This window comes from Castor canadensis, chromosome 5 (assembly GCF_047511655.1).
Source record: "Castor canadensis chromosome 5, mCasCan1.hap1v2, whole genome shotgun sequence".
NCBI classification, from domain to species: Eukaryota; Metazoa; Chordata; class Mammalia; order Rodentia; family Castoridae; genus Castor; species Castor canadensis.
In genome coordinates, this window is record NC_133390.1 from 11,868,482 (window position 1) to 11,890,054 (window position 21,573).

General features: G+C 42.8%; 1 protein-coding gene across 3 annotated transcripts in view; it reads right to left on the reverse strand.

Annotated features, from left to right (window-relative positions):
• Positions 1-21,573, reverse strand: part of Hunk (hormonally up-regulated Neu-associated kinase) — a 112,447-nt gene that overhangs the window by 30,157 nt on the left and 60,717 nt on the right. For all 3 annotated transcript variants that reach the window (XM_020153990.2, XM_074072813.1, XM_074072814.1), the window contains exons 5-7: positions 14,655-14,782; positions 6,008-6,143; positions 807-969 (exon numbers count right to left, since the gene is read on the reverse strand). In XM_020153990.2, the coding sequence (XP_020009579.1) occupies positions 807-969; positions 6,008-6,143; positions 14,655-14,782 (427 nt within the window). The remainder of the gene's footprint in view (positions 1-806; positions 970-6,007; positions 6,144-14,654; positions 14,783-21,573) is intronic.

Consider the following 21,573-nt stretch of genomic DNA (forward strand, 5'->3'; position numbering starts at 1 on the left):
CAAGATGTTGGGGTTCCACATAGTGGTCCTCCCAATGGCACCTCATCTGTAACACAATACACTTGGACTTTCTGATGCCCAAACTGTGACGGTGCCAGGTTCAAGCTAGTGAAGCTCAATTTTCTGGAAAAATAAATGTAAACACCATCATCCCTTGATATCCTTGGGTGATTGGCTCCAGGAAACCCATGGATACCAAGTTCACGGATGCTCAAGACCCTTATTAAAAATGGTAGAGCATTTGCATATAAACAATGCATGTCCCCATAACAGACTTTAAATCTCTGACTACCTTTAATATCTAATACAACATAAATGCTTTAAGTAGTTTAGGGAATAGTGACAAGAAAAAAACTGGTACATGTCCAGTTCAGATGCAATTTTTTTTTTAAATATTTTTGATCTGTTGTTGGTTGAATCAGGGATATGAAACTCTCAGATACAGAGGACTGGCTGCAGTGGCTTTCTCAAACACCACACTTTAGAGATGAGTGTCTACCTGTAAGCTGCTGCTCCCCAACTTTTAAGAGCAGAGAAGCCCCCAAAGTCCCTAATGTGAGGAACCCAAAGAGCTAGAAGGTGGCAGAACAAAACCAGGCAACTGAGAAGTTGAAGGAAAATGAAACTTGGGCTGTCTAGGGCTTAATTCTAGAGGGGACCATTTGAAAAACATCCCAGAAAGCACTACCTGAGAAGCAGGTTTGGCTACTACTTCACCCCATCTCACATTAGGTTAAATTATCAGCCTGGATTAAGTGTCAGCAACTGGGCAAACAGGACAGAAGAAACCTCCTCAAAGGGCTTACTCCTGACAAGTAGCGCTCGAGTTTCTTGTTTAAGAGGAAGTAGATGGCGAGGATGTGGCAGGCGCGGTTGGACAGCACGGTGTTGATCACATCACTGTTTTTGTAGCCCAGCTTCTCAGTCATGTGCAGCACCACACTTGGGCTCAGGTCTTCCAGAGAAATCCTGCAAGGTGGAGACACAGAGAACCAGTCACCTCGCCAGCTTCATAGACAGGCTCACAAATATGGCAGCACACAGTTACCCACACAGGCCCCCAGTGGACAGTTGGGTTTACCCATTCGCTTTTCTGTTCATCATGAAAAATGTACACTGAAAGGTGGAAGAAACAGTACACAGTCAACCCAGCCCCCATATCCATGGGTCCCCATCCCCAGAATTCAACCAACCTCAGATGGAAAATATTTTTTAAAAACTGTATCTGCACTGAACATGTAAAGACTTCTTCTTGTCATTATTCCCTAAACAATAAAGCATAACAACTATTTATAGGTGTTATACGTAATCTAGAAGTGATTTAAAGTAAGGAGGAGGATGTGCACAGGTTCTGTGCAAAGTACTACGCCACTTTATGTCAGGGACTTGAGGACTTGTGAATTTTGGTATCCTTGGAGGTTTCTTGGAAACCACCTCCCACAGGTACCAAGTGGAAACTGTAATCACCTTGTGTACTGACATCTGGACGTACCAATGAACACTTGGCCATCTATTTTTTCACTAAAGTATTTTAAATTATAGACATCATGACATTTTACTTCTAATGCACATTTCAGCATGCATTTTTAAAGCCCAAAAACATCCTCTACAGAAGCGACTCATAAGAAAATTTTAATAAGCCCTTAATACAGCAATATCCCAATTACAGTCCAATTCCCCAACCATGCCCCAAATCTTTACAGTTAGACATTCTCTCCACAAAATGTCATTCTTGGCTGTCGGTGGAGCTCACATGTCACTTGTCTTTGGGTGACAGGTGTTCAGAAAGGAAGGTGTTCAGAAACTAGTCAGCTCCGATTAGGGACCAGAGATTGCTCACAAGTTCACACTTGGGAAGCCTGAAGCTCAGCAGCAAAGTGGGCAGTGTCAGAGAAAGAGAGGCTGAAGTTTCTTCACAGGAGTGCTGTGAAGATAAACTTCTTGGGCTAAAATACCAAAGAAATAACTCAACATTCATTTACACACTCATCCATTCACCCTGCCTGGTGAAGCTGATGTTCAAGGGGGGAAGAGATAATACAAATCCACTCAGTCCTCCTGACAGCCCTGTGACAGGTACTGTCCTTATCCCCATTTTATGGACGGAGAAACTGAGGCCCACAGTGGTGGGGAGGAAGTGGGAGTCCCAGAATGAAAACCCATGCAGCCTGGCTGAGTCTGGACACAACCTGTGCACTCAGTGTCACCCGAAAGACAAGGGAATGGCTGAAGAGAACAAGAATCAGGCTGAATGTGCACTGGTGATGGGGTACACCTTGGGATAGGACATGGAAATTCCTTAAGACAGACCCTAACAGGGTGCTTTGCGAGAGCAAGCATGTCGGCTGGAGACCTCTGGAGCCACCACCACAGAGTCTGAAGATTTTCAGACCTCAGAACCAGAAGGTCCAGAGAAACCTCACAGTGTGGCCCGCAATGGTACAGAAGAGGAGCCTGGCTTGTCCAGTACGTGTGGCAGGTTGGGGGGGGGGGCAAAGGTCAAACTAAGGATCCTGACCATCACCCACCTACATGGCAGCTCGTATCAGCTCGCCCTCCACTACACTGGACAAGTGCTGTCCAAGGAGAAACCGCAATCAGCCTTCCTCACTCCTGTTTGCCACAAGATTACAAATTCTAGATAATGAGTAGAACAGAATACATGTTTGGGGTTTTTTGTTCTTTGTTTTTTAAGGAACACATGGCTTGGAGTGCAGCTTAGTGCTTGTGTAACATGCAGGAGGCTCTGGGTTTCATCCTTCCTTCCTTCCTTCCTTCCTTCCTTCCTTCCTTCCTTCCTTCCTTCCTTCTTTCCCTCCCTCCCTCCTTCCTTCCTTCCCTCCCTCCTTCCTTCTTTCCCTTCCTCCATCCCTTCCTTCTTTCCCTCCCTCCTCCCTCCCCCTTCCTTCCTTCCTTCCTCCCTCCCTTTCTTCCTTCCTTCCCTCCCTGCCTCCTTCCATTCCTTCCTACTTACTTAGGATTGAATGCAGGGTCTTGGGCTTTAGTGCTCTACCACTCAAGCCACACACCCCAGCCCTACAATTCCTTGAATTACAACTACACTTGCCAAAGCATCTAATACATGAGGGCATGGCTGTTTGAAAATCTCTGGAACCACCAATGTGGGTGTAGCCCAGCCTGGCCAATCAGACTCCATCTGTAACCCCAGGGCTGGCCAATTAAATCACAGCCAAATTTGCATGGTCCTCCCTGCTGTCTATAACAAGTGCCTCAGAGGGGATGGAAGAGTGTAGGGTGCCACCATGGCAGGGGGATGGAGGTAAGAGGAGGGACAGAGCAGAGGCAGCCATCCCATCTCTGTCCTTTGTGTCTATTGTCTTCAAAACCAGGAGAACCAGCCCTGCCAAAATGTAGGCTGTCAACTGACTCTTGACTGAGTGTAATACATATTCTAAACATTTTCCAATAAATAATTTGGTGCTCTCCAATATGTTATTGAATTTATATTATACCTGCATGATACAGGAAATGGTAAAGTGATCCAAAACATGAGGTATAATTTGAACTAAGTAAATTCACATGAAATCCATTTTTATACCATTTTGGTCTAATTCTGTCCTGCATTACCTGAAACCTCCTTTCCTTCCACCCATCTCCAGAGCTAACTGGAGGGCTGGGGCACTGTCCAGGCTCTACAGGGAGACAGAAAGAAGTAGCAACACCAGCTGTCAAAATATTTGAGCCGAGGAAAACCAACCAGGTACCCAGCAAACATCTCTTAACTGACTGGCATGAACATTCATTATACAAATTTTAATTCTAATGTTATTTCATCTTGCCTTTTCGAAGATCAATTTGGAGATTCAGACGACTTCATAGAAGAAATCTTTATAAAAGAGTGGGGAAGCTTGGGGTCTTTGTTTTCATTACTTTCTCAAAGGGAAAACATTGACAACGTTTAAAATTATTAAATCTAGGGCTAGGACTTTTGGGAAGTTATAAAACATACTTTATAAAGAAAATATTCCTTTCTTTGCTTGCATGTTCTTTCTTCTTTTATCTAGGTGCTGGTAAAACCAGAAATATAATTATCAAAAAAATACATTTTTGCATTAAAGAGAAATGCTTTTCAAAATTAAGACTGTAAATAACATGTACCTCCTCCAGAAGCTTAGAATTCTGGCTTCCTGTCTTAAAAACCAAACACGGACTTGTCTCTGGATATCTATGACTTACATAAACAGAAGACATTGAGTGGCTGTTTTCTCTAATACACAAGACCTTCCCCATTTTTACAATCTATCTAACTAGTTCTACGTTTAGTTTTTCTGTTTCTGACCAAGTTCAAGTGCAATCTGGCAAAAAAAAAAAAAGTGTAGGAGACTGAATTTTAAGTTTTGACCTCTGAAGCGTGTCTACCAGCTGTGGAAGTCTAAGAACTGACACAACACATCATGCCTCTGCCAACGGAGACGTGGCCAATGGTGGTGGCAGGGCGTGGGGTAACCGTATTTCTAACACCAGCTCTACCACCTCCCACGGCTGCCATGTTGAATGGGTTGATTATGCTCATTTAGATGGCGACTACATTAGCGTAATGACCCTGGCTGCCACAGGCCCCTCCCTTAACAGAAAGCAAACCCCCGTGCTACTTGTCGTTGGTAATGAGGGTGGGCCCTCGGCTCTATTTCCTATCTCATGTTGGGATAATATTTCTGGTATCTATTTCAGAAACTGGCCCAAATTGAGCAGGTGTTGGAAAACAGCATCTATTTCCAAGTTCCCTTGGTAACCTAAGTAATCTAGACTTTGTCTAAATTACCACCCATGAGCCAAATGCTAGAATTCTAGCTGGCAGCTGAGCAAAAGCATCCTCTCCAAGGCCCACAGGAGGGTGAATTTGGCCCAGGAGCACAGACACAGATTCCAGGAATGTCCACCCTTGCCCCTTTAAGTTCTTCTAGAACTTCCACTCACAGACAGAGCTCTGCTTTGATAAGGCTTGGTGGATATTTCTAGAACTTCCTGGAATATTCTGGAGCTATGACCACAAAGGACACAGCTCTTCTCTACCCTTTCAGTCTCCCATCTTCCTTTTGATCAGTGGTTCTCTGGTCCTCATCCAATCTTGGCTGGATATGCAGGCCTCTGTAGGTCTAAAGGAAAGAGGAAGGGGGACCCAGTCCTGGAAGGTGCTGGATGCAGCCAAGGGGGGACCCTCGTTCCCTTACTCAATTTGGCTAACAGTACGACAAATGAAGGGGGAAAACACACAAGGAAATGCTTTCTTATACTTGTTTTCAAATCTGTAGTCAGTATCCCAGCGTGGAGAAGTGTGGCCACGTGCAGTGTCCCCATACTGTGGGTTCTGTCTGCAACCCTCCCTCCTAGGTCCCTTCTCTTGGACACTGGTAGGCCAAGCCCTCGCAGGAAGTTCACAGGGAAGCCCAGTCAGGAGCAAATGATGGGATCCCCTTTGCCTCTCACTGCCCTTTAAGCACTTTAAGGCAGGAAACTTGGGGCTGAAAGAAACATCTAGAACCAAACAGAAGAAGAATCTACCGGGTGGTTTGAAAGAGTCAATTCCACAGCCCTCATGCCTAATGTTGGTAGGCTCTTGAGTGAGTCACACAGACATATACACCCATAAACACACAAACACACATTTATACATAGATCCAGGCAGACACACACATGGTCACAAACACAAACCACCCACGCTCAGGCCACAGTTTCTCTAAATGATCCCGTTGTGGGGAAAAGTGCCCATGGGGCGGATGCAGCATTTCAGAGCAAGACTTGGCAAGGGATTTCAGCCTCCACTCAGCCCTCAGCCAGGTGCCCCCTTCAGGGCACACTTCCCACCCTTTCTCTTGGGCACTGAACTGCGTTGGTATGATGTGTGGCTGCAGAGGCAGGGAAGGACAGACAAGAAAGAATATAGCTTTGTCTTGAATCAGGCAGTTTCCTATCCAAAATTATTCAGGGCTCAGAGGGCAGGCCCCATCTTACCTGAGAAAGAGTCCCTCTGTGTGCACTAAATTACCTGTTGGGATAGGTGACATTACAGGGCACTTTGCCTGTGTAATTCTCATTCAGCCAGCGATTCGCCAGTGCTTGCTGAATATTTGGCCTCTTCACAGGATCTGGTTCCAGGAGGGAGCGCAGGAAGTTGATGGCCCCTGGAAGACATTTGGCAAAGAACACACACACCCATGTTATAGACTGAACACAAGTGCAGACGCTGCAGGCAGTCACGGAGAGTGACCCCGCTGCCCTACCTGCCCCTCCTGAGCCTCTGCTGTGGTGATCTATTCTCTGTGTGTCTGGTCTGGATGGGGCTTCGAGTCAGTGATTCATCGAGTGTGAATTTAGCTCAACTCCCTCCAGACAGGTGGGGTTTTAAGCCTTATTTTTTCTCTTTTTCTAAAAAGAGGTACTGCATATACAAAGTGCTTAAGGTATGTGTCCTGGAAATATAACTGGTCTCCCAGGCCAGGTACTTCCCAGTACAACCTGGGGTCTTGTCTTGTTACTTAGAGATAAGCCAAAGAGATGAACTATTTACACACTGGTAGGAAGAAAGACAAAAAACAGAAAATGCCTGCTCCCAAAGTGGGCAGCTGAACACTCAGGAAGAAGCCAAAAGGATTAAGGCATTCGAATTAGACTTTGGACCTTGGCCTCTACGTGGGATACCATGTCCAGAAGGCTCTTTCTGGTCCATTCTTTTAAAGTCATTCTCCATTGCTGCCCACTTCTTCCTGGAACTCTGTGAACAGCTGCTGTAGTACCAAACAGACAGAGCCCAGGTCCACCAAGTCAAGCAGATCAGGCTCACGTGACACTAGAGAGTCATGTGTTTTTGTTAGCGTTAGGTAAACTATGTAATAGTGACTCAGGTCTTAAAATCCTAGTTTGTGAACAAAGTTCTAGCAAGCCCCACATTGCAAACCCATGTCTGCAGTGGGCTTCCCATCTCTGTGCTGTCCCTCAGACTGGAGAGTGACTGGACACAGAGTAATTGATTTTGTCCTTATCTTTTAGCCTGAAGAGTTAGGGCAGTGATGTCAGTCATGCTCAGCATGGTGTATAAAGAAGGATAAGAGAAACCACTGACAAAACTATGAAATACCAATAATACCTTTTCAAAAGTCATTTTTTTAAATGTTCTGGGTCTCCTAGTAAACAAACATTTACAGCTCACCTGCTGTCTACCCAAGAACCAGAGACAGGGAGCTAGTTCATCTGGAAACAGAATATTTGCATCCTTTAAGACTATAACAAGAGAAGCTGGTCATCCCTGGCTCATGCCTACAATCCTAGCTACCTTGGGAGGCTGAGATTCGGAGGATCAGGGCTCAAGGTCAGGCCAGGCAAATAGTTTGAGGGACTCCATTTCCAAAATAACCAGAGCAATAGGCTGGATGTGTGGCTCAAGTATTAGCGCTTTCAGACACAAAGCCTTGAGTTCAAACTCCAATCCCATCAAAAAAAAAAAAAAAGAAAGATTATAAGAAGGGAGACAATTGTAGAACATGTAAAATTACAAGCATGAAGGTCACAGGCTACAGAATATCATCTACACACAGACAGAAAATTCCAGGGATTCCATCAAAATGAAGATATTCTTTCTTGCTTGAGTTCTGGCACTGTCGTATTTTCTTATTCTATATTCCTCATTTTGTAGAAGGCTATTAAAACATCTTGCAATATAAAAACATTCTTTCATATAGCTTTGTACATGGCATCCAATTTCCAATGTAACAAATAGTAAGTCCTGGAAGATAATCTTAATTTGGCTTGAGTCCAAACTTTTCTATCCTTTTCTCCAAAGCTAGTTTATGGTTTTGTAAGAGAATCTAGCTTTCTGAGAAAAACTTCTAAAAATTTTCACTTTCTTATTGGGTTTAAATTGTCATTTTAATATTGTTTTTAAAAGAATGATGGGGGGGCTGCAGATATGGTAGTATATACTGTAATCACAACTACCTGGGAGACAGAGGTAGGAGGACTGTGGAAAAGGTCAGCCAAGGCAAGGTTAGTACAAGACCATATCTGAAAAAAAAAAAAACTAAACTAAAAGCAAAGAACTGGGGACTTGGTTCAAGTGGGAGAATGTCTGCCTACCAAGCTCAAGCTCATAAGGCCCTGAGTTCGATCTCCAGTACTACAAAAAAAAAAAAAAATAGAGGAGCCAGTTATGAAGCCTGAATCGACTCCAGAGAGACAATCCTTGCTAGGTCATGCAAGGAAGTAATTCTTCCAGGGAAGGTCCGCAGGCAGCTAATGAGGTCATAGAAGGTTATCTCCCTATTAGAATATAGTGGACAAAAACGTGTACCAAGGTCATCACAGTCATGAGGTACCTTTAGTACTCTAAGTTTTATAGCTAGGTCTCCAAATAAAACTTCCCTAAAATATTCTCCAATGGAACAGAAAATAAACTGATCTCCCAAGGCAAAGGTTCCTGGATTTGGAACTTCTATGTCCCTTCCCTTAACACCTTGATATTGCAAGAGTCACTTGGATCTTAAGTAAGGGTATCTACTGTGTAAAGGAAAAAGATGTGGGCTTAATGAATCAGACTGGGGTGGCTGCTGCATTAGGTCTTTCCTGAGACTTCTCTGTTGCTCACTCTCCAAAGACCTGAACCACTACCCAGGACCAGGCCTTTCTGGAGATGATTAACCAGAAGGGCTAAAGATAAACTGGATGTATGTTTTTGTTCTATTTTCACAACCAAGCCTCTGTGTCTTCACAAATTGCTGATGAGCACAAATAATTTTAGTTCAAGTCTCTGCTGATGAATTTGATATCTGTGGATATCACAAACATTGCATTACTATTCTGAAGGGACTTTGAGAACATCCTTAGTTTGCAGTAGTCTTGAAAGTCCCTATGTCTTTGGGACAAAAGAGACTAAAGCACTCCCCACTATCCCAGAAGGTCCTGCCTAGCATGGTCACACATCACCCTCTACCTCTCTGAGCTAATCCTTGACCTGTCCATTCCAGCTGGGAGGGCCGGGATGAGGCCACGTGGGGTGCTACGTCATCTTCAACCTAACACAAGGTACACACTGCAGTGGTGCAAGCTGTCAGCTTCCCAAGTCTGGGCTTGCTTGTATGAGACTTGACGCCATGCCCAGGGCAAGAGCTGCAGGTGAAAGATGAAGCCATCAGTCCACTGGGTACAAGTGGAGGCCCATTCCTGCTGGAGCCTGCATACTCATTACCTCCCACCAACAGAATTCTTTGAGTCTGATAGCTAACCCTTCGTGAAAGCCCTGGCTCAACCGTTCCCAATGCTAGGACTTCTTCAGCTTACTTCACTTGACCTCATCTTAATTGCAAGTGACTCCTTGGAATGTCTTGTAGGTACGATCGTTGAGATACAGTGATGAAAGAGCAAACATCTGAAAAATCTCCAAGCCTTGAAAGACATTCATGACTCGGTGACATACAAGTGCCAACTTGCAGAAAGAGGAAACTGTCTTCCACAGAACAGAGAACTGGAGAGACTCTCAGAGCTTCCATTTTCCAACTATATGACCCAAACAAGGGACAATTTTCTGGAAACATGTTCTATCCACAAGGGCAATAATGCTAGATTTTCTTCCACTCAAATTTACTAAAACTTCTTTGAACTTAGTCTAAACAAGCACTAAGATATAACTGATATAATCATTACAAATAGGACTGATTGAATCATTAAATTAATAAAGATGTGTTAGTGAGATAGAGTAAAGTTGGCATCTTTTCAATTTGGACTGACATTACTCAAAACACAAGGACCTAAAGCCAACAGATAATACTCCCAAATTGGGGGTAGGGAGTATCTTATACTCAATAAAATAAAGGGAGAGAAGTAGCACGGTACAGTAGGAAAATTCAAGGTTTTAGTCAAGCAGACTTAATCCTTCCAAGACTTAATCCTTCCAAGACTCAGTTACCCACTGGTAAACTGAGAGCAAGGGTACTTACCTGCATGGTTGCACAGAAACAAGACAACATGAGAAACAGCTACACGTAGTCGTTCAAGAAATGCAGCTTCTCTCGTTACTGGTAAAGCACTACTATTTTTGGATGTAAGCAGACCCTATCATAAGGGAATATAAAGGTGGACTAGGCTGATTAGAAGGGAAGAGATAAGCTTAGTGAGGTACAAAGAGTTAGGGTGTTCAGAAGGGTAGCAGCTGATCCCAAACCCTGAAATCATTCTGACTATAAACAAGATATGATGTCCTGGGCCACCATAGCAGCTGGCACACAGCTCTGGCCCCTCCTACGTGAGGCCAATTCCCAACCCTGGGTAATGAAATGAATCGATGGGCAGCCTTCCCAGGCCACACACACACTTTAACAGCAGAGTCAGCAGCATAGATTCCCTGGGCATTGATCGTGTGCAAACACTACACTCCATACCTGGCATAGAGGATTATGAAGTTCTAAATGAGGAGAGATATTTATATATCCCACTAGTTAAGGGGCAGATTCCTTAATTGGAAAAATCAGATCTAGAAATGCAATTCATGCTTGACAAGTCAAAACAAGGAAGTCTGTAGGAGTGTGATGATCTTAACAAACACACAGAGTGAGGCCAAAGTTTAAGCTCTCTGCTCAGACCAGGAGCTATGTGAAGTCAGACACCAACTCCAGGGGTGCTGAAATTGTGTGCAATATTTTTACCACTCCTTCTCTGCAATGACCTTTGGACTACTGCCTAAAATTTTAAGGCACCCATATTTTACTTCTTCAAGAATAAATTTAATTTTCCCAATAGAGAAAGAGAGCCCAGCTTGCAGAGGATGGGTAAGATTATTTGGAGTAAAAAATAAGGTATGGCTCTGAAGTGATAAGACTGACTTTCTTGTATTATTAACTTACCCACTGTGCTTGACTGCCCAACCCAGGCTCGTGAGAAATGCAGAGCACATTGTCTGATCCTCCTACCACATGTTAGAGCCATTCATAAATCTGTTCTCAAATATCACAAATCCTTTCCATATACATGGTAGGGCATTGAGAGCTTTCTCGAGCTCTGTTCTACCAGTCTAACTGGGGGAGACTGGAGATGCAGAAAGAACAAAGGATAGAAGACAGACATGCAGAAAGTTGGGGTCAGGTGTGCTGGGCGCTCAGATGGAGACGCACAACAGCCTCTTCACTTCTTTTCTCTGTTAACTCTTCTTTTACTTTGCTTCTTTTCTTCTCTATTCTTTAAGGCCTTACTTCTTTACTATTCTTTAAAACCTTGCTTCTTTTCTATTCTTTAAAGTCTCCTTCCTTAGACTCATACTTTCCCATGTTCCCTTTAATCTCTCTTAAAATCTTGGCCCTCAGACTTGCACTGTCCTGTGTTCTCTCTTAAAGTCTTGGTCCTCAGACTCACAGACCCAGAACAGCCAGCAGGAGCATCATTCTTGCAAGCATCCCACCTCACAAGCCACCCCCCCAACCTCCCCCTCCACCCCCTACCCCTACAGTAGCTTCCACCCCTCTCCAGCAGCCAATCAATCAATCCATCCTTTAATCCAATCCCATCAATCCTCCGAGTCCTCCTTCAGGGAGTCTTTTATAAACAAGGAGGTGGAGAAACACAGCTGTGCTGCATTTTGCTCTCTTCTGTGGCTGGGGCTGTGCCAAACTGAGCCTGCTGATTATTGGGCACAGCTGTGCTTATGTCAAGTTTTCACAGGCTTCTCATAATCCACTCCCCACAGTAGGGCTGCATGATCCATCTCTATTACTCGAGGGAAGCTGTGTGCCATGTTTTAGAAAGCTAAGAGATGGAGTTGGAGATTTCAATACTGGTGAGAGACCTCCTCTTTCTCTTTCTCTTCTTTCTTCCACATGGATCAACAATGTTGGGATGATGACTGTTCCATCATCCTGGGGCCCTGGGATGGGCAGAACCCTTTAATCCTGTATCCAATGTACAATCAAACATAGCATGAGAAAGAAGTAAACTTTTGTAGTCTCAAACCACTAAGCATTGGGGGCTAATTGTTACTGCAACTCAACCCAGCTGGTCCTGACTAATACAAATGAGAAGGCAACAGACCAGCCATTCTCCAGCTTCTTGCAGTCGTGGTAGGATTAACAGTGAACACTGTTTGCCTTTTTCAGGTATGCAGGCATAAATATTCTACTTTCCTAAGTGATGGGTCATTTAGGCCACAACAGAATCACTGAGAGATGGCAATATTTAGGACTATCTAAAGCTGCTACAAGTGTAATTTGCCAGAGGGGATACCAAATGGCACAGCCACTCTGAACATGAGTATGGTAACTTTCTGCGAAACTACATATGTGCTTACCATTTGACCCAGAAATTTCACTTTTAGGCATTTGTCCCTGAGAAATGAAACCACGTTCATAAAAATGCCTGCACATGAATGGTCACAGCAGTTTTATTCATCGTAACTCCAAACTCGAGACAACCCAATGATCCTTCAATGGGTAAATAGTTAAACAAACTATGCTATATCTATACCATGGAATACCAGTCAACAATAAAGAGAGACAAAGTCCTGAGGCACACAAGAACTTGGATGGATCTCACGGGAATTATGGTGAATGAAACAAGCCATTTACATATGTTTTCTATCTTTATAATTTTGACATTTCAAAAATGCTATAGAGCTGGACCCTGATGGCTCATGCCTATAAATTCTAGCTGCTTGAGAGGCTGAGGTTGGGAGGATCACATTTTGAGGCCATCCAGGAAAAGGAAAATAATACACAAGACCCCATCTCCAAAATAACCAGAGCAAAATAGACTGGAGATGTGGCTCAAGTGCTAGGGTGTCTGCTTTGCAAGCACAACGTCCTGAGTTCAAACCCCAGTTCCACTCCCCACCAAAAAAAAAAATGCTATAGAGATAGTGGCAAGTAGATGTTAGGGGGAGTGGAGAGCAGGCGTGGCTATGGCTAGAGAGGTAAAGCACAAGGGAGTCTTGTGGTAGAACTGTACCTTGACCACATGTGACAGAATTGCATAGAACTAAACACAACCCACACACAGAGTTAGTCCATGTTAATTTTCTAATGGTGATCAGACCACAGTTATACAAGATACTACCACTGGGGAAAATGGGATGAAGACAGATACATGGATATCTCTCTATTATCTCTTACAGCTATGTGTACATCTACAGAATTGTCAAGTGAGTTTTTAAAATTTCTTTTGTTTTATTTTATTTTGTTTAGACAGGGTCTTGCTATGTAGCCCAGGTTGGTCTCCAACTCACCATTCTCCTAACTCCACCTTCCAAGTGCTGTGATTACAGGTGTGTGCCTACACACACCCCTCCCCAAAATAACCCATCTTATTTGTTAAAAAAAAAAAAAAACTATGTTTACTTTCTATCCCTTACTCTGACTTATTTTATTTTATTTAGAACACTCACACTACCAACTACCTGACAATGTTTATTTTTTGCCTTTCCCATTACCTATAAGCTCTACAAGAGTAGAGACCATGGCTGGCTTGTCCCCTGTCTCCCTGGCTCCTAGAACACATCCAGTACATGACTGGTTGTTCACGGAATACGTGAATCAATATGAAATACGGATGAATGAATGAATGGAACCTCCTCACAGTGCTTTGCAGCACTTCCAATACTTCTGACGGCCCTAAAGCCTAAATATAAGAATTCCTTCAACATTTTACAAATTTTCTAACTCTAAGAGTTATGGCTCTCAGGGCAGAACTATCTCACTTAGGAGACAGAACTGTATCAGATCTTTCAAGGACATGTCTCCCTTGCCTTCAGACTCCAGAGCCCACCCTCCCTCACAAAGGTGAACATATGGCCAGAAGTAGATAATTACATACAAGAACTCATTCCAGCTTGGACTCCATGGAAAAGCATAAACTTGGGGTCTGCTTCATGGTTGCTTTTCTACTCAAGAGAAAAATACCTAACAATGTTGGAGTGAAATGCTATATTTTAACCATGTGCCAGGAACTGAAGCTAAATAATCTATCTTTTTTTTTTTTTGGTCAAAAGTCTCATCTCAGTGAAGCTGAGTTCATTCTAAGATGACAATTAAATGATCATCAGAGCCAAGCTCCGGCCAGAAACTTGATGTGAATAAGGAACCAAACAAAAGATCAAATTCAACTAACTCACCACATCTGAAAGCAAACCTCGGCACACTCTGTTTACTGAAATGTAAAGCCACTCCAGAGCACTTCTCAAACACACCTGATGGTTTCTGTCTAACGAAGCCACTGAACCTATAGACATGTAAAAGCTTTTGCATAGGTTCAAAAACTCATACAACAAAACAAATCACAGATCCAACTTGAATGAAACGAGTATTTCTTTACAGTGGACTGACTAAAGAAAATACAATAGATGTGTGATTATAAACCCTGTTCTCCCAGCCGGCACTGTAATAGGGTGAGTTTTAAAACAATTAAGGCAGCAATAGAAAGCCCTTTTGTAATGTATTTTGTGCAGAAGGAGGAAGTTAGGGTTGTGGAATTACCATGGAAAAAGAAAGGACGCAGGTGAGATGATAAAGATGGAAACCCAACTGACATTTGAACCACAGGAAGAAATGGAGTCATGAGACAGTCACAGTAACATTGCTGCAAAACCAAATACTGCTTCATAAATGAACCCAACTGGTCAGAACAAAGAGGCTGAAAGCCTGAATCCGGAGCAACAGGTACGTTACCTGTGGAGAGCTGGGTGGGGAGAGGGTTCATTTCTTTGTCCACCATCTTCTGGTACAAAGCCCTCAGGCTGAAAGGCTCCACTGTGAAAGGCAGCGTCCCAGTCAACATAGCATACATGTTCACACCTCTGAAAAGAGACACACCAAACCATGAGACCAGAAAGAAGCCCCAGGGTGGGGAGGACAAGGAGAACACAGGCTCAGCTGAAACTTCGGTGCTGCACCGACCCCACCAGGCCTCCTTCTGAGGCATCTTCCTAGCGCCTCAGTATCATGGTGAGGCACTGACGTCGAAAGGCTGGATGAGGACATGTAATGGTTAGACTTCACATGGCAGACTCAGAGATAAGCAGGAGCAAAAAGGGCTTCCAGAGCTAGGTACTCACAGGGGGAAGCTGTGCCCCTTTCCTCTCTCTGAATTGTGAAAATTCACAAATTCTGAGAATCTCTGAGCCACAGGGGCAAATCCACCTCTGACCTCAAACAGAGGTCAAACACAGGCACGGAAAGTGCTGTATAAAATTACCTTCAGGCCACGTGTATAACGTGTGCATCAATCAATTTTGTAATGAGACTTAGCTTCCCTCCACAAGATATTTCATGTATACGCAAATATTCCAAAATCTGAAAAATTCAAAACAATTTTGGTCCCAGGCATTTTGATTAAGAGAGACTCAACTTGTAGTTGAAAAAAGTCAAAGGAATTCCAGGCCGAGTTATACGAAAAATGCCTGGAGTTCGCCAGGAGCCTCAAGTAAGAGTGACCCTGTCACTATGTGGTTTTCCAGGTCTGGTTTATGAGGAAGAACAGGAAAGAGGTCAGACCAGAAGACACGGAGCAAGACCCACCTAGGAGGACCAGACCCAGGCCAACCTGTCCAGCAGGTGACTACTTAGCCCTTTGAAACCAAAGCCTCACACCAAGAACCAGTTTGTTCTGCTCTTTTCTTAAATTCTGTTCTGGCTTGTCACCAGAGAAATTCCTTCTCTCCCTTATTGCTTATTTTATTATTTATTGTGAGACTCGCCATTCAGCCCTGGTCTAATACTGCAGGTGTTGTTGAGAAAACTTCTGAGTGGGTTTAACTGCTTATATCCAAGGCTGATTTAGAAAACAGTGAAGTCTTCCTAGAAGATTTTATTTTCCTGATGTGCAAACCTACTATCGTTTGGAAGAGCTTTCCTGATGGAGGTGAAATGCCTTCCTGCCAAGAGGTCGCCATGTTCAAAAGTACCCAGGGGAATATGTTTTTAAAATAGGCAATAGGATTTCCAGTCAAAACAAATCCAATGAGACTGATTGAAGTTAAGACTTTTAATCCACTTTTAATCTGAATTGTGGTATTCTAGACAATGACAGGTACTGGAGCCCAGAGACTCTGGCTTAAATCATTCTCAAATTTCAGACATAGGCTAAGACCAGCTCCCTCCCTGAACTCACAGATACAAAAACATTCATTCCACAAATACTAGCTGGATGCCTTTCTGACCCACACAGGGTTATAAGTACTGAGTACCAAGATGGGGACCTTCACCTTGGATTTAAAGTTGGGGAGAAACAGGCAATGAACAAATATACAAATAAATAAGCACCACTCCTTTCAAATGATAATGAGTACAAAAGGAGTAAGAAAATGCTGAATGAAGGATGCCAAAGAACTCTAAACAAGCACCTGAAGATGGGAAGGCCTCTCGGGTGTGAGTATTGTGCATATGAACTTATGTGTCTTTGGCTGTCTGGATCTGAGAATGAAGGGATGAACTGTATTAATAAGAAATATAAAAGTGCACGAAGAGCTGATTAGAGCACCAGTTCTCAGTGTGTGTTTAGTGGAGAACATCCCCAGGACACAGGTAGACGTGAAGTGAGCAACAGTTCTAAGGCCAAATGAGTTGGGAAATACTCGTCTCATAGAAGTGGATGGAAAGGGCTCAGAAGTGGGAACGGTAGACTGTGATAGCAAAGGAACTGTGTTGCTATTAATGTCTGGATGGAAGCAATGGAGTATGATGGCAAGAGAAGGCAAACAGGCAAAAGAGATATTTGAAGGAGATGCACCAAGCTGTAAACTTGGAAAGCTGGACCACTGCTGGCAACAGAGACAAAAGTGACAAAGCTGGAAGAAGAAGTTTGGTGGTGAAAGGAAGGAGTCTGTGGCGTGGTAACATGTTTGAGGACCTACTTTGTTTTTGGAGGACTTTTGGAGATTGGTAGGAAGGAAAGCTAAGATGGGCTCAAAACTGTAAAATTTCTATATACAAAGAGGCCTGGGTACATGGCTTTAACAGATGAAAACCCTGTGGCACATCCCACAAAGTTGGTAGAGACGGATGAACAGCCTCCAAAACAAGCTGCTTCCAAACTCCAAGGCAGTTCGTAAAGAAGGGCTTCCCAATGCTAAGCCAAAATCTATATCTCCTACACAGCATGTAGAAGCTTCTGGAACAAGACCAGTTGCTCCACCCTAGCCAGCATCTTGCATATTTGAAAACTGGAGTCAGGACCTCTCTACCTTGGGTTCTATGTCTGTGCTTCATGTGACATGGCTCAGAGTCCCCTCAACAACCTGTCTGTCTGCCCTAAATACACAACAGCTGGCTTGTGTAGCTAATGTGTCCTAAAGTTTTCATGCTATGTAACAAAGACCTAACATCTCAATAGAATTTGAGTGATTCGAGCTCATAGTCAAAAAAAAAAAAGATTCTGTCTCTGCTCACTTCTGTGTGCCTCCCACCTTGTCTCTGACCTTCACACATAAAACTGTGGAGCCTGGTACTGATACAATATCACTTACCCCATATAAGGGTTGTATAATATTCCACCCATGCAGTGTTTCTCAAATTGAGGTACACAGCCATGTTCTCTAGGGTTCAGCAGTTCAAAGTTTGATTTTCCTTTTGGCAACGTAAAACTATTTTACAAACTAGAACCAGGACATGAGGGAGACCACCATCTGACTAAGGATCTCCTCCACTGTACACAAACTCAATTGTCATGTCTGCTTTGGTGCTGGTGTTTATCAATGCCTGTTCTTTTATTATCAGAGCCTAATGAAAAAGAAGACAGGGAATTCACTTGTCCATGGAGCATTTGAGTTTATATCTGTATAAACGCACATCCCCTGCTAATTAGAAGAATGTGGTGCTTCCCAAGTGTGCTCCTTAGTCCAGAAGGATCAAGACCACCTGACACTAGGTGAAAATGCACATTCTTGGGTCCCACTGCACACACAGCAAATCAGAAATTTTGAGGCAAGGCCCTGTGTCTGGCTTGACAAGCCCTCTGGGTGATGCACACCTGAGTTTGCAAGGCACTGAAAGGATGAGAAGCCAGTGGTGGTGGAGTCGATCCATCACCTTACAGGCCAGGTGAGCTCAAAGAACCTGTGCTCAGCAGAAAGGACCCTGTTCACATGGTAGACAGCAGTTCTGTTCCCCCACCACACCAGCCACTGTGTTAAATTCATGTGCTCCACTGGAATATGTTGGAGTTCTTTTAGTCTCAGAAAGTGACTTGTAAATTAATTTTTGTTTTTTAGGTTTATAGGGCTGTAAATTAAAGGAGTTTAATTCTGGATTCATGCACTTATAAGTAACATTTAAATAAAAACAACCAAACACACCATGTGAGATTATCAATAATGGTGTTCCTTTCAACAGACAATATACAAGACTCAAGTTGGAAGAATAATGCTCTGTGACCTTTTATCATCCCTTTTATCTTTAAGGGACACATGACATACTTTAACAAGACAGGTGCATTAAATGTTACAAAACACCTCCAGGAAGCAGGAGGCTGTGGTAGTGTAGGGGAAGACCAACTCTAAAATTCTTCTAAAAGCTTCTTCCTTCAAGGAAACCTGGAGATACCAAATGGCTTGTCTTCTTATCATTGAATAGCTGCAAAAGATGACAAAAGTCTCCTCAAGGCACTTCGTATTACACTGGTCTTTGCCTCTTTCCATTATCTGACTTGGACCACAAATAAGAGAGATAGGTACTTGTGGGGGGGTTTTGTTTGTTTGTTTGTTTGTTTTTTGAGACAGGGTCTTACTGTGTATTCCAGCTGGCCTGGGTACTGATATTACAGACAAGCACCACTATGTAGCTCATCTTAAAGATGGCTCTAAGGGAACTCTGGCCCAACCAGGATCCAGCAGGTGGTGTATGTAGAAACTCTTGGTTACTCTACCAGATTGACCCAGAATTCTAGTTCTTTTGGAGTTCATCATCACCAAAACCAGCCACAAATCCTTAAAGAGAACCTAGCTCTCTCATCCCAAGACCATTCATCTATAAGACATAAATAGCAGTGAAACCAGAGAAAGAGAAACCAGAGAAAGGCTGTGCCTGGCCTAAACTAAGTACTCAATAAATGTGACCTATTGTTTCATAAAAGACCTTTAAGAAAATAACAGGAAAAAGTTTCAATTATATTTGTGCTCTACTGCATAATAGTGGAAAGCTACATGAATAGTGAGGGAGTCCTAGGACATTTTAAAAGGGAAATCAGACTGGACATTTTAATTCCTCTCCCCTAACGTTTCATACATGTTTAATACCTGGATAAAGAGAAATCTCGTCCCTTTGACATTTCACGAGTATGCAAGAATACCGAGGGGAAATGTGGAATGTGGTTTCTAAGCCTCTGTAATCTCTTAGCATTACGAGGAGTTTCAAAACATGCTCAGAATTTCCTGATGGGTCTTTTGAAATATGGCCCAGGGGCATTTTAGGTTCTCTGTGGCAGACACAGACCCCTAGGAATCAAGATAGTTTTAAAGAAACACAGGGATTAAAGACAGGGATCAGGGAGAGGAACAAATACTACTGGTGTTTTTCCAAGCAGAAAGAAGTAAGGGTGAGTGATTGTTGGGTAGAAGAAAACCTAAACAATACTGGGTGGTGTGAAATCCTCTGATGTCAAAAGAGAAAGAAAGAGTGATGCTGAAAGAGCAGTGAAAGGGCAGCTGGAAAAAGAAAAGGGGCCATAAAGTGAATCTCTGGAATTAAGTTAGAAGCCAAATGGTGGTCCTGATATAGAGTCTAATACACAAAAATATTCCATGGAGGAAAAGTTGGGGTGTCACCTGTCATCCCAGAGAGGAAAGACACAGAGTCACTGCTCTGTGCAGAAGTCACAAGAAACTTTACCGAGAGGTCAGGGACAAGGAAACCAGCAGGAAGAAGATGAAATTGCTTGTCCTCCCAGCAATTCCTGAGCAATTCTCTCCCAAGAATCTCGGAACCACCTGACTTACACCAAAGTGCAGCCAAGAGGACCTTCTCAAACACACTTTACGGTTCTTCAAGGAAGGAACTGCCTTGGAAAATTTAACCTAACTTTCCTTGAGAAAGTGATATCCTTTCATCTTTCAGTAGCAGCTTTCAGTAATACAACTTCCAATTTAAGGTCATAAAAGTAGAACAGAAACCCAGCCATCCATTTAAAAAAGTCTCCATCTTTAACCTCCTCCATTAAACAGTCAGTGTTTGGTAAGAAATTATTTTCTTATAGACTTCAAAACATTTGTTTCTTTTCCTTCCCTTCTTCTATTTGAAATGCATGTGCTAGCTATCAAAAAAAAAACCCATAATCTTTGATTTTATAAATTAAAAATCTCAGAAACTGAAGGAAGCTTCTTTTTTTTAAAATCCAAAGCCCTGAACGTCCCAGAAGGAACATAGATCTCTTTCTACCACATTCTGCCATCTTTCATGGGGACTTGGAACGGAGAGAAAATCCTTCTGTGTTTGACCCTTACAGTAACTAATGGTTATTTTGTAGCATTTTCACAAAACACTGAGTCTGAGACCAGAAAGAATTCTCTCACCCTCCCTCCTAAACACTATAGTGACAGGAGGAGGGCTGGAGACAAGATGGTGCCTCTTGGCCAACTTGTCTATTCAAAGACATTGAGAGCAAAGATTTTGTTTCCCCACTTGGTAAAAACAAATTCAGTGAGCTGTGGAGGTGGCCTGGTATATTGTGCATGACTCTCCACTATGCACCCATACTTCACCTGTCCCAGAGGTCACCATGAGAGCAAAGAGCAACTATAGTGGAAAAAAATGTTGCATCCTCAATTCTTTGGGGACAGAATCTTCAATGTTGACTTTCCTTCCTTGTAGGGACTCACTGGAGTTCCCAAAATAGCCTTATAATATTTTTGAAAATAAAGTTAACTTAAATTCTTTCCAATGAAAAAGTATATCTGAATTAAAAGGTTTTTTTTTTAAGTTTTTAGAAAAAAGTCAATGAGCAATAATAAATGTTTGATGCACCAGAACGAACATTTTGGTATTGTGTCTGAAATTTCAAAGTTCACTGGAGATAAGTGTGTGTGTACGTGTGTGTGTGTGTGAGTGTTTCAGTCATCTGAGGTAAAGGAAAGAAGTGGGTGATTTTAAGGATAGTTTATATGGTGCTGAAAATAATAGCCATTGTAAATAATGGCAAACCCTAAGACCCCAATACTTTTCCGTAGTCAATTCCTGCTTCACTGGGGCTTATCTCTGGGGGAGAATTTCTCAAGGTTTCCTTGCAAGACAGGCTGGGTTTTTTCTTCAGCCATGCTCAAAAGTCTTGGAGCAAATCCGTATCAGCCTACAGGGTCAAAACCCTCTGGAGACAGGAGTTTTCTTTTGATTTTGGAAGTGAATTCTTTATTGTGTTGTTTCAGAGCAATAAAAAGAAAAGACATTTTATAATAACAGTGTCTAAGCCAGGGAGAAGATTGGTTCCATTTTCACTCTCATCTTAAGCAGCCTTTTAAATTAAATTCTCTTCGGGTTTTCCATTTCCAATTCTGCCAGCAAAACTGTGGGTACCAAACAGAACCCTAACCCATATCTCAGACACAAAACTCCAAAGCAGTGGAAAATTAATCTCAAAGAGGCTCTGAAGTTTTATGTTTTC